General features: G+C 37.3%; 1 protein-coding gene across 4 annotated transcripts in view; it reads right to left on the bottom strand.

Moving 5' to 3' along the window:
* grid2 (glutamate receptor, ionotropic, delta 2) overlaps positions 1-14,779 on the bottom strand; it is a 547,500-nt gene that overhangs the window by 106,908 nt on the left and 425,813 nt on the right. For all 4 annotated transcript variants that reach the window (XM_053504059.1, XM_053504056.1, XM_053504058.1 and 1 more), the window contains exon 11: positions 10,698-11,010. In XM_053504059.1, coding sequence (XP_053360034.1) covers positions 10,698-11,010 — 313 coding nt within the window. The remainder of the gene's footprint in view (positions 1-10,697; positions 11,011-14,779) is intronic.

Here is a 14,779-nt window from a genome sequence, read left to right on the forward strand (position 1 = left end):
GTTAAAAATGTGTTATCTGAGAGAGATTTCAGCCAGAGAATTAACAGACATGCTTTGAAGGACCTCTGAGACCTATACTAACTTGTTAAAGTAGCAGTAAGACTTTAAAGACTTTTAAATATCACTTATATTCTCAGATCTGATTGGTTAGTTTCTACAACAACATGGCTCTGATAGTAGTGCCGACTCCCAGACAAAGTAACACAGTAGATCTAATATGTTATACATGACAAAATGTAAGATTGAGAAAAAACAAATAAAACAAGTGTTGTGGTACAATTATGGATATGGACAGAGACTTTAGTTTCAATAAGTGAAGGTACTTTTTAGTGTGTTATGAGGTTTTTTACATTCTAAGAACAGAAGGTTTTATGCTTTTTGATTTAATAGAAAACATTTAACATGTATAGTTTATTTAAAAAGATATATATATATATATATATATATATATATATATATATATATATATTTTTTTTTTTTTTTCACTTTTATGCAAGAGGAAACTGGTACAGTAAATGATCGACCGTTTATTGCTGCTCAATATGTATTAAAAACATAAGAGAATAGACTTTCTACAATATTGGTCTTGTGCCATACTTTGTGCTGTCATGTGAGAAATAATTTAACTTGTAATCTGTCATTTGTGACCAATGTTAGAAAGAGTGGAAGAGCAGATTTAATTTTATTCCAGTATTATAGCTAATTAAGGGTCTTGTTTTTCCATCTTTCTTGGCTAATCAGAAAGCATTTTCTCAGGCTACCTTGGACAAACAGTCATCAGCTTATATGATAGGTAAATGGGTTATAAATGACTAAACTGTGTCTCAAGTTAATGTCCAAAGAACAAATCATAGCATGTCACCAAACTCATTAACTGTGTTTCTTTTTACTCTGTTTTTTACATATTTTATTTATATTTAATGCATTGTGTCATTAATGCATCAACATGGATCAGTAGTATTAGTGTTAACCAATAAATAAAGCCATTTGAATCAAGAGTGTATTGCGCAATGCATTTAAAAGAAATGCTGAAAACAGCAACATTGTATTTAGTGTATTTATGAAGCAATCCAACAAATTGAATAATAGAAAAATATCTATAGACCAGTGAATTATAAGCAATAATAGTAAGTTGTAACCCTAATAAACACATAAAAAGAATTACACATGACAGCATTTTCTAGGTATAAGTAAGGAGAGAGAAAGAAAAAGACGAAAAGGGGTAAGTGTAATAAGGGTAAGTGTAATAGGAAGAGGGGTAAGTGTAATAAGGGTAAGTGTAATAGGAAGAGGGGTAAGTGTAATAGGGGTAAGTGTAATAGGGGTAAGTGTAATAGGGGTAAGTGTAATAGGAAGAGGGGTAAGTATAAGAGGAAGAGGGGTAAGTGTAATAGGAGTAAGTGTAATAGGAAGTAGGGGTAAGTGTAAAAGGGGTAAGTGTAATAGAAAGAGGGGTAAGTGTAATATTGAGAGGCCTTGATTTACAGTATGTGTAAAATATTTGCAAACTTAACGACAGACTATAGGGAAGGTGGAAATGTATTTTGTGAGTTTGCCACCTGCAATCTCTACAGAAATATTCAGAATTAAGGAGTCTCAAAGTCACTTTAAAAAAAAGTAATTGTGTGTTTAGATAAATAAGATGAAACGCGAGGCTTTACCTTTGCGGTAATAAAATTGAAATCATGCCTCAGTAACCCCAAGCCAGCAGAGGTCCCTCTCCATTGAATACTGAGAAGTTTTCTTCCACATTCACTTCCCACACAGCGATTTACTATACTCCTTGTGAAGTCTTGCCAGCTAGCTAGCTTGTATAACTATAAATACAGTAGCCTTGTTATTTCATTGCCTGCTTTAGCATGCATATATATATATATATATATATATATATATATACACCATTCTAAAGTTATTAATACACCTTATACATGCAGATCCAAAAGATTCTTCCTAGTCTTGTCCCTTACACCCTCAAGAGGTTTTTCTTCCTAGTCTTGTCCCTTACACCCTCAAATAAGATTTTTTTTCGTAAATTATGGCAGTGGTGGATCAAACGCTTAAGGCTCTGGGTTACAGTGATTGTTTTCCTAAAACAGCACTCCTCTATACAGTATGTCTCCTTTCATCAGTGAGAAATTCAATCCCATAACCAGACCTTCTCTTTGTTCTCACTCTCTCATGAAAAAGAGAACGTTAAATAAATGTTCATGTTAAATAGACATCTCCTCAGAGAAACCTTCAGGAACAACTAATATGTTTTCTGATTTAAATAACAACTCATTTTAAAACTGTGAATGTCCAATATACAAGCCCCGGAGAGTAAGCAGTTACTGTAGAAATTATATTATATTAGAACAAGCACATAATTATACAACTGCGATTTGTCTTGCAGTCAGCACTATTCTCAGAGCCGTGCCATTATACAAAATTAATCAGCACCTTCAGTCCAATAAGATTCATGGATTCAATGTTTTTTTTTACACTACTGTATATACCAACATTCTATAAAATAAAGTTCCTAGTTAACAGCAAGAAGTGCTGCAGATGTTGGTGTTTAAATCGAGAAAGCACTAATGAGCAAACAGGTCCATGTGAGAGGTAACTATAGCAACAAACTAGTATTTAGGAGATTAAGTCATTTGGTTGTGTGTTAGTGTGATAATACGATTCCAATCTCTTTCTAGAGAAGCAAGGACAACTTCATATGCCAGGACAGCAATACTGACCTTTTCCTTTGGTAATGGTGTGTTCTTTTCAGGAGGCAGAATTAAAAACATGTAATTATACAGCTTTATATGATGTTTTGTTCCCGATGTTCCCCCAATTAAATGATCTTCCATTCAGTGAAACAAATATAAGCCTGCTTTTTAACAGATGAAAGCCCTGGGCTTCTTCCAGTCTGCAGTCACTGTTTTCGTCCTCTGCATCCAGCACCTGTGTTGGTAAGGTCAGTGACTTTATGATGCATGAGTTATAAGTTGGAATTTGTAGAAGCAGGTACTAAACTGCAGTGGGATTCTTTCACAAAGACTAAAGAATGATAGCTCATGTGCTTTTTAATCTTTCATTGCAATTTTATCATTATAGTAACACTAGTATTGTTTAAACCAAGGGTGGGATTTAGGTGGCGTTATTAGACCAGTGGCAAAACAGATTAAAGCTCAGAGTGGACAGATGAAGTCTAACTGCGAGTACTCTATATTGTCCTTCAGTGAAAAGTGAAAGGGCAAAAAAGAAGGGGGGGGGGGGGGGGGGGGGGGGAAAAACCATATTTGGACTCTCTCATTTAAATTATACTTTAAAATATCAGACTAAAAAGGCTTCTTTATAACTATTAGAAATGTCCTGCCTTACTATGAAATCAAGTGTGAAGAATAAGCCTGGGAAGAAAGAGCAGGACAGACATCTACATTGTCAGAGGAGAGGAGGACGTTATGCTTTTTTTATATTTCAAATGTGGTAGAGGAAGAAAGGAATGATAGGGAGCCAGTCAAGAGCAGGATGAAAGAAAGAAATGGAGCAAAGTAGTGCTGAAAAGTGGAGATGAAAGGACTTTCAGAGACCTGTGGATCTGCACTTAATGCGCTTGTGTTTCGTGTGTGTGAAAGCAAGTAGGAGAGAGAGACAGAGAAACAGGAAGAGGGGTAAGTGTAATAGGGAGAGGCCTTAATTTATGTGTAAAATATTTGCAAACTTAACGACAGCCTATAGAGAAGGTGGAAATGTATTTTGTGAGTTTGCCACCTGCAATCTCTACAGAAATATGCAAAACAAAGGAACCTTAAAGTCAGTTTAGAAAAAGTAATTGTGTGTTCAGATAAATAAGATGAAAGGCGAGGCTTTAACTTTGCGGTAATAAAATTGAAATCATGCCTCAGTAACCCCGAGCCAGCAGAGGTCCCTCTTCTTTGAATACTGAGAAGTCTTTTTCCACACGCACTTCCCACACAGTGATTTACTATACTCCTTGTGAAGTCTTGCCAGCTAGCTAGCTTGTATAACTACAGTATAAATAGCCTTGTTATTTTATTGCCTGCTTTAGCATGCACCTGACCATTTCCTGTTCTTGGATCACTGATTTGATCATCTTGTTTTCAATGAAGATTTGTCTTTATTATGGCTCTGTTTTTATTTCTCTCTCTTTTTTTTTTTTTTTTTTAATCAGATTGCATATTAAAGTTATTAATACACCTTATACTGTACATGCAGATCCAAAAGATTCTTTCTAGTCTTGTCCTTTACACCCTCAAGAGCCCAAATAAGAAATTTTTACTAAATTATGGCAGTGGTGGATCAAACGGTTAAGGTTTTGGGTTACAGGGTTAGTGATCGGAAGGCTGGAGCTTCCAGTCCCAGCACCTCTAGTGGCTCCGTTGAACCCTTGAGCAAGTCCCTTTAACCCTTTCTGCACCAGGGGTGCTGTATCTTCTTCCTGCACTCTGACCCCAGTTTTTCCTATAACTAGGATATGCAAAAAAACATTCCACTGTGCTGTACATGTGACTACTGAATCTTAATCTTAATAAATCCAGTTTCATATTCTAGATCCACGGTACACTTGCTGTCAGTGGAATTTCATTTAGACTACATTAGGTTATATTTTCGACACGTTTCCCTGCATTTAATCTGCACGTTACACTCTGCTTGACGTGTAATTCTGTGTACGTGTGACAAGTTCCACTCTTCTGTGGAAGTCTCTTTGAGATCCAATTTTATCGGCAATCGTGAACAAACAGCTTGTGCCAAAGCCTCATTTAAATATGCTTTCCTTCCACTTCTTGCATGAGACATCGTTCACATATTTTTTTTTTGTTGTGATTCACCCGCAACATACTCACTAACTGAATGCGGAATTGATATAACTGCACTTGTAAATTAGCACTCTTTCTTTGGGATTTCGGTAAATCAGGGTTTATGTGATACGAGTACTTGAAATGTACGCAGATGGAGGAGCAAAACATGATAGACAGACAGAGGAGTGCATGTCTTATCTTGTGTATAAGTGTGCACCCCAGGCTGTGTTTGTAAGTCAAAAGTGTTTCACGAAACAGAATATAAGTGATGTATCAGTCTGACCTTCATGCTCTCAAGCACTTATCACATTCCACTGACAATCTTAATTACCCTCCCATCTCTCTCTCCTACTCTCTCTCATTCTACTAAATATTTAACTCACTTCAGATTTGGTTAACCACAGACATAGTATACAGATTTACTCCTTACTAAAACCTCAAACAGTTACAATTAATTGAAGAGGGACAGTACATGGACAAAAGATCATTAACCAATAATGCAATCGTCACACTCCTTAGACTGCATTGAAGTTCCCAATGCGTCCTAAAATGGAAAAATGTGCATTTATCAAGATTATATCACTTCAAAGTCACATTGTTTCAACATGTCTCCTATGTTGTCTCTAATTTTCATCGTGGGATGTAGCGATAACTTACAGCTGAGTTCCTGTGATGTCCAAGTTCGTGAATGATTATGTGCATAGTTCTCACAGAAAGATGCATCTCTTCTACAAGTTGGCGACAAGTTATTCAAGTTCCACTTGCTGAATGTTTGAAGGAAAAATGTGCAGTATGCTCTGAGCCACCTTGGCCTGGATTGTTGTTTACAGACATACATCCTTTTTTAAAATGTTTGCACCATTCAAATGCTTTATTGCGTCTCATCACCACACTGTGCTTAAAGCCGTAAATGTCAATCGGTTTCATGCCTTCATTCACAAGAAATTTGACTTGAACACCACTATATTCATCTTCTTTATAGGCTCAGTGAGTTTTGTTTTTAAAAAAAAATTATCTTCCTAAAATTTAACAAATCTGCAACTCCAGTTGAACCCAGGGGCATGTTTGACTTGAAAACATCCATCCATGCATTGAATAACGAGAACAGTGTCAAAATGCTAGTGAACATGTTTACTAATGCACTAGTGAACATATCACTAATGCACTCACCATGTTCATTGAGATTAAGGAGTTACAACTAGGACTCTCTTACTATATGTGCATACCACATTGTGCATGAATTCATTGCATCCGCCGTGTTGGTATAAAAACTGTGATACACGCAGTGGTTTTCATAACAAACTGACGGTGTGAGTAATTGGATTCAGTATTTTTCTGAAAGTTACAGTACATAGACAATCTAATAACCTTCTGCAAGTGTGCCATAAACTTAGCGAGGTCCAGAAGAATGTGATATAAACTTAATGTGGTCTTCAACAACGTGACATGGGCCTGCCCTGGTCATATCACAAGCCTTGTTAATGTAGCAACAATGCAGTGACATGCCAATACCAACACAGTCAGAACTAAGTTATTTCATTAACTGGTCAATGACATTGTTACTATGTCCTTATTAAGTTCTTCCCCTGTCTTGATTTGACCACTACCTCAAAGGGCTTTTTTTTTTTTTTTGAATATGTCCAGCTCCAGGTCGAAGGGAGACAAATACCGGATTCTACTGCATTCCTGACAAATTGTACAAGCTCTCACTGTGTTCACCCAATTTGTTAGAATGTAGTGGGAATGTACCTCAGTAACATGGATTGGGGTATCAAACCTTTGCAGGGCACAGGCATATATACCTGAGCATACATACTGTAGTAGACAATTCAGAATCACTAATCAGCCTACAAGGAATATGTCTTGACTGTGGCAGACAACTTGAGTACTTGATGAAGTACTCACACCAAGCATCGTGGAAACAAGCAAACTCCACACACAAACAGTGTGATCTGAGATTCGAACACCCAGACCAGGAGGACAGGGGCAACAGTGCTATCTCCTGAGCAACTGTGCAGCCCCTACCATGTTGGTTATTTTTTGTGCTGTACAGAATGTTGTAGCTGTAGGTTGTAATGTAGCTTCTTCATTATCAATGCACCACCTTCAAGTCAGAAGATAACTGACGAGGCTACAGTATATGCATAAAATATTTTGCATATTTTAAACAATGAAAGCTTTCTTCACTGCTTTAACTGCAGTTGCATGTCCTGGTTACTTAAAAAAAATCCTTCATACACTGTTATGAATAATAAAGCCACAATAAGAGCCTGCTGTACTTTTCTGAATCTGCATTGTCATAGCAGAGAGTGTGTGGGACAAGCAGCATTTAGACAGAGGTAGGATATAACAATAGTTTGGGACAAGACTATTTGCAAGTGATTTTGCCTACAAGGCATTATAAAGTAACTCTTGCTGTCACTACTGCTGCTGATATAATGATCACATTAAAGCTGCTTTCACTTTTTTTACACTTTCATCACTCGTTTATTTTGCATTTGTATCATATTTTGTAGCCTGTTGTCCCTCACATCTTTAATCAAGTGTCAGGTAGCTCTGTTCTGCGTTTAAACTAATGGCCTAATTAGCCAACAAAATAACAATGACAGTGATGTTCATAATATCTACATAATGAGTAGAAAAATGAGAAACTCTGAAACACAATACAAGGTTAAAACACTTTTGTTCAATTTATATAGTCAAGAGTTTCTCATTAATCCTGCGGTCAGAGGCGCCTGCCTAAGGACTCACGGCTAATCCAATGATGTGCTGCTTAGCATTAGTTCCTATTTAGCTTTTTAATTTCTAAGCTAATGATTCAGTACAAAATAATAAAAATAAGCTCAACGTTGTACTCTTGACCCTCAGTTTTGCAATTTTTCTACCTACATTTTCTTACTTTAGATTTACTTTTACAGTCAAATTTTACATAACCAAAATAAAAGAATGTTTTTATGTATACAGTATATAGTATTAGTATTTACCTAACATAGGATACATGCTCTCCCAAACATACTTGCATTTAAACAGAAGTGGGCAACACATACAGTGCAAATGTTGACCATGAGAACACTAATGTTGCAAAATAAATGGTGTAATTATTTACTTTAGCCCACTTAATTACATGGGGCATTTAGATCAAACCAGGACTTTTAATCATGCAGAAAAACAGAACATAGTTATGAGAGTAAAAAAAATTCTCTATATAATCCCCTGCTACACTAATGCACCTATCGCAGGGTTTAACTAGTGCTTGCACACAATCAAGGTAGATATTATCTGTCATAATCAGACTACCTGCTTTTTGTCAGGAACACTGGCCTTCCAGGAACTCCTTCAATGGCTGAAACATGGGGAAATGGCTTGTTCACCAACATAAAGCCTTCTTTAAAACGTTTGCACCGTTCAAATGTTTTACTGCGGCTAAGAGTCTCATCATCGTACTGTGCTTGAAGTCTTTTTTAAATGTCAACTGGTTTTATGCCTTCATTCACAAGAAATTTGACTTGAACACCCCTATATTCATCTTCTTTATAGGCTAAGTTAGGTTTTTTTTATTGAAAAAAACTTATCTTCAATATCTAACAAATCAGCAACTCCAGTTAAACCTAGAAGCATGTTTAACTTGAAAACGCTTTAACTTTAATGCCATGCATTAAATAACAAGAACAGTGTCAAAATGCTGACAGACATTTCGTGTTCCTGACCAGCTGGCCAGACTGTCGGTTGTTTGCGAGGGTTTCTTGAGTAGGCCTATACTTATTATTGAATGCAGCTTCGATTATGCAAAAATGAGGAAAACATTTTAGCAGGCACTTGAATTAGTCGTATAGCTAAGATATCATCCAAGACTCTGACAATGAAATTCTCATTGTTATTAAAAACCTACACTGTGGAACAAAATCTTACTGTGTTTGTTTGTGCCCATATGGTATGAAGACTGTATGTGGGAATGTTTGCTGTGTATGTAAATAAACAATATATTTCGGCTGCAAGCCAAAAGAAAATAAGAAATTGCAAGAAAAAGAATATTCATCTAAACTGTAAAAGAGGGGTCTTCAATCTTCTCCAACAAAGGGTGGTGTGGCTGCAGGCTTTTATTTCAGCCAAATAGGAGGTACACTTGATAGTTGATTGGAGCCCAAGATGAACTGATTAAACAAGTTGAAACGGGCATGACTCCCGCCTGATGTGAATGAAAGCCTGTAGCCTCACTGGCTCTTTCTGGACAAGATTAAAGATGTCTAGTAAAAGTATACACTAGCTGTATGCACTATAAGCGCCAAAAAATATATATATAAAAAGGAAGAATCATGAACTTAAACATTACATGACATTTCTGGTGACACTTAAGTACTGATCCAGAAGAAATAAAAATAAAGAACAAAAAGAAAGGGACAGCAGTGTGGGTGAACTGTGTGAGGTAGTCAGAGAAAAGTGAGTCATCACTTTCGACATTATTCCAGCCACGTATTTTGCTTCCCACACTCATTTCCGAGAAGCCTTATTTGTCCAGAGCTACATTAATAAAAAAGATGAAAAAAGAATCAGATAGAGAAACAGAGACGCAAGTCATGAATACATTTTCGCCAATTTCTTTCAGCTGCAGCAAACTGGTGACAGTGCAGTAGCACACACTACATCTCAGTCATCACATCGACACTTTCCATCTGAACTGTTTTGAGACACGTACAAAACAAAATCAATTCTCTTTCCCGCGGGACAGTGAAAAGCTCATAGAGATCAGGAATTACGGAAAAAATACTACAGACACATATAAAGTGCTCTATAAGTACGCTTGTGGGCCATATGGGTATACATAGATTCACAGCGGTGTAAGCGCTAACTGATGCCATAGCATCGTATCACACTGACTGTAATCAGTCTCATTTAGAATTTTCTCAAAGCCTGAACAAACTGCAGCGTTGTTTTGACTCGTGTTCACAGATGCATTAATGAACTGCATTTGTCGAACTGACTGCATTTTGAAAAAGATGAAAATTGCAAGTCGAGGACAGATATCTATGGATATAAGAGAGCTCTTAGCATATATCATTATCCTCATTATAATCATTTGCCGATATAATCATACAATTGATCATGCATGTTCAGAAAATTTGTCCGTGTTTATTTGGCAAAATAAAACCTCCTGCTGCTCAATAGGCGGAAATGTTTTAATAGCTAATTAGATGCAACAGTAAGGCTAATTTTCTGTACACCAGCTTCTAGTTTTTTTTTTTGCCTCTTTATTACACTCAAGCAAACATGTCCTCTAAGTTTGCTCGTTGCTTAAATTACTCTTTTTTCCACTTAATAACTGAACACCACTGTTGCATACACACAAGAGACAGTTATGACATGTTTTCATAGGGCAGAGTACACACTGAAATCGTAGACTGCCAAACCATCACTAAAGATCCCTAAAGACATTAGTACCGTGCTCTCAGCTACTGTAGCATGTGGAGGGAAGAAGGCTTTTCCAGTTCCTTTCAAATGTCTTCTACTGTAGAATGGCCTGTTTGTGGCGTGCTTGTAAGGGTAGATGCTTTAACAATGTGGATGAGGAATTAATAAAAATAAAGATATCATTTATTTTAACAGACAGTTTAGGTATGACAAAAGTTAGCTAATATGTAGCCATTTTGCTTTTTGTTTTTTTACGTCTTACCTGCTTATCGACTATTTCAGTATTAGGACATAGTTTGCATTTGAGTTCATACTGTAGCTGCATACAGCAGTAATTTATCTGATACCACTGCCATATAGTGATTGTAGTGTACAATCTTCGCTTAGCTAACTAACTTGATCTGGGCAGAAACGAACAAATAAACAAACAACAACAAAAAAAACACCCACCCACCAAACCATATGCATGCACTAAGCAGCCGATGCCAGCCCACTCACCCTGCTGGACGAAGGAGCCGTAGACGAACCACATGGAGTTATAAAGAGTAGTAGAGGACACAGAGCCCATGGGCAGTCGTGGCGGGTTGAGCCAGTTAAGCAGATACACAAGGGTGCCTACAAGCAGTACAGTGCCAGCGATGCACGCCCACAGCGACAGGTCGAAAGGCGCCAAGCAGGCAAACATGTCCACCGTGCGCTCAGCTTTCTTCAGCAGCACGCCCACAGAGTAGTCCATGTAGCGCGTGGTGAAGTCCACTACGCTCTCTCGCTCAGGCGTGATGGTCAGCGCTGAGATCCCCACATCTGCTCTCTAAAGGAGCACAAGCACACTTGGGTTTATACACACAGAATGGAAATACATACAGTATAAAACATTGAAAAAACAATAACAATGCAAAACTTGGTATATTAAACATACAGTACTTCCAGATTTTCTATAAATACCTACAAATATTAACATATACTGTATCTAGAGAGAAAGAGAGAAAATGCACATTTATACCCTATGTAGAAACTACACACTGTTCACAGATATGATTATAATCATTTCAATTTCCCCTATGTCACATCAAGAGAAGTGCAAAGGCATGGGACTTTCTTATTTTCATCACAATAAATAACTCAATATCCAACAGGAAGGCAAACAAACATCTACAGGAGCCTATATTTTAGCTAGAGGCTATATTGGCTGCTGCTGAATGGAAATTGCATTGACAGTGCTCAGATGCATATCAGCATCCTATTTTTTTTCCCTCCCACCCTCTTCGACAGAAACAGCGGGAACTAGTAAGAGGACTGTCAAAAATCATTAGCCACCTGTGTGAGTGTCCATTTTCATTATCAGCTAACCAGTTTTGAGCCTCACCTGGCTGACTCTTATTAGCCAGAATGGGTGCCGTGGGAGGAGAGGAAGAGCTGGATGACCTCTGTGTATGCACAGGGTTGTAGTGCCATTCGCTTCCTCTGACTTAAATAATAGCAGCTTGTGGCACTAGAGCTGAAATTTGCCCACTTAAAAATTAACACTGTAAATAGGCTTTTTGCTCATTTATGTGAACCTATGGGCCTTGATGAATTCAGTCGACTTGACTGTGCAAATCCATTATGTCTGAGGCAAAACAATTTTGCGACATAATGCACAAGCACAATGGAGAATTGTTGCTAAAATGAAAATAGTCGTTTATTGTATACTTTATTTTAGCACTAGATTATATTTCCCTGTTCCATGTCTTGTCTCCTACATTGTTATCCAATTTTTTACCCAGACTGAAAGAAATGTTCGTGCTGCATCTTTTATAATGATAACCATTTTTATCACACTGGAATACGGCACGTGATTCTCCTGAGCTCACTAAGCACATCCGAGCACATCTGGTCCAGGCTTTATAATGATTTTGTAAATTGGGCCAAAAATATCACTAACAAACTGCTTTTTGTTAGGAAAACAAACAAACAAACAGACAAACAGAAAGGGTACTTACTCAAGGTAAACAGTGTGAGCTGATGATTTTTATCCTACACACAATTAACAGCTAACTAAACATGTTAATTTCACGGTCTGATAGGAGAGAGCTAAACAGCTAGAAACAGTCATTTCTCCAGCATATTAAAGCTGTTCATACATTTGAGGATCAAAGCCCATCCAGCATAAATAATTTTTTTTTTTAGAATATCAGTGTGTTTGTGTGTGTGTGTGTGTGTGTGTGTGTGTAAGTGTGTGTGTGTGCATGTGTGTGTAAGCATGGTTTAATTTATTGGCAGGTACCAAATTTACCAACCAAACTAGGAATATAATGAAATAGGCAACTTGGCAAACTCCGGTTCTGAAACTAAGTTCAACGTAAAAGTAAAATGAGTCCAACATGAATTGCCAAAATATGCAATTCTTCAAGTGAGTCTAAAAGTGGCTCTAAAAGTGAGTCTATACCCTTAGACCTCCATGTAAATATGGCCAAATCATGCAAAAGTTTACACTTCATTGTAAAAAGATATTTGATTAGCAATAGAAGAACATAATATAACCTTAATGTGGTCTTCTCCAATGTGGTGTGAACCTACAGTACAGTAGTAAGGTCATAGCACAAGCCAGAAGAGGTCGTTGTGAGAACTTCTTTGACATAGCAACAACATACTGACATCACAAAGTTAACTCAGTTCAAGTCAGAATGCCATTCAATCTTTTTCATCTGTGCCAAGTCTCAAGGTGTTAGTTATGTTATTGACAGTCATTTCTACATTCTAAGTAAGTTCTTTCTGTGTCTTGCTTAAACCACGTCTTCACCAGGCTTTTTTAAACATGTCCACGTCAAGGGAGATAATACTACAGTACATCCTTACTGGTCTCCTCCTACATCTTACTGCACCCATACCAAGTTGTAAAAGTTCTTACTGCATTCATCAGTGGTTGTTTTTTTTCTGAGGACTTAGTGGGAATGTGGCTCAGTGTGACAGGTGTGGGGGGCTGGGGTTTGGGGTGCTTGCATTGCAGGTGTCAAACTGTAGCTAAGCGGCTAACCGTACAAATTAAACTACAGTAGCTTAATTTACCCCAACAAATGTAGCAGTTGACAGAGAACAATGTGTAGGGTATGAACAAATAAGTTTAAACAAATGCAAAGTAGTGTTAGCATATAAATTAGCATTAGCCACATTGGCAATTAGGCTAACCTAAAGCTAAGCTAGCTAGCTTGTGTTAACTGGAGGAGCTAGACAAGTTCCAATGTTGTATGAATTAACAGGGGTTTAGGCAGAGTCAGCTCCTGCCAAGATGGTGATGACCAGAGCTCCCAGAGTTCAACTTTAAAACTGTTTATCAAAAACCCCATGGTTGACATCACGGAGGATTTTTTTTTCAGGTCTTATGCTGCAGGCACTGAATGACAGAAATAAGTTAATTCATCTTCAGTCATGACTTAAATGTGGTAAGAGGATTTCAAAATGTACATCTCAGGTCCCACTTGTATGATTTTTGCAACAAATCTCAAAGATTTTAAAATAGTGGCTTTCAGACATGCTCTGATGTCATTAGGTATTAAGTGCTTAGCCAGGACTAAGTCAACATTAAATGATTTAATAGACTAAGGTTAAAACAATACCATACCTCCCTACTGAGAGACCTGCGATAAATAACACAGTTCTGTGGGTGGTGTTATATTTATATCACATAAAATGCTCTGCTTTAAAATCAACTGTATACAAAACATATCAAAAAAGTTCATGTATCAATGATACTATCCTGTTATTACATAACAAAAGCCTTGTGGTCAGAGATACTCCACCATTGTGAGTAACTAAAGATAAGCCTGTAGAAATAAATGGAAGAACTACAGAGCAAAATAATCCAAAGCTCCACTATGTATGATAAAAAAAAAAAAAATTAAAAAAAAGCTGCTGGACACCACATCACACTCCAGGAAGCAAACTTCTTATCGGATAACTATTGAATATTCATAGTGCTTTATTAGTTCATAGTAAAACTCATAAAAATGGAAACTGGGTTTTCAGAAACAGTGGTTGTTAGAATGGGATGCCAGTCCACAGCAAGACATCATGTACACACATTTATACGTTCATTCACACCCACAGGTAATTTAGCCTAGCCAGTTAACATACTGGAATATTTTTAGCTGATGAGAGGAAACTGGAGAGCCCACCGGGAAACAGCCTGATGAACAAGCAACATGTCTCCTGTCAACTTCTCCAAAAGCAGGAAATGAAGACGGTTAAAAAAAAAAGTACTGTAAATCTCTTCAATGAGAGCTATAGAGCAAACTATATACTTCAAAAGCAAACCAAATTACTAGTTTAAACTAGACGGAAACAATAAAATGTTAAGGTTTAAGTGAATCACACAGATTTCAAGCTGCTGCAAAACAATGTGCCCACTGTGTTTATCTTGCTGGAAATTTTGATAAGCTGCAGAGCTATTTTCTGGTTGTCCGGTTGGGAAGCAGGCTTGCCGTAGGGACAGGGGAGAGAGGAGAGTGGCGCTGAAGAGATACTGTGAAAAGCTCAGAATGGAAAGCAGCATGTGGTGTTGGGTAATGGCCCTGAAAATGTTCAGATGACCCCTGACTGCT

The sequence above is a fragment of the Clarias gariepinus genome, chromosome 9 (assembly GCF_024256425.1).
Source record: "Clarias gariepinus isolate MV-2021 ecotype Netherlands chromosome 9, CGAR_prim_01v2, whole genome shotgun sequence".
Taxonomy (NCBI): Eukaryota; Metazoa; Chordata; class Actinopteri; order Siluriformes; family Clariidae; genus Clarias; species Clarias gariepinus.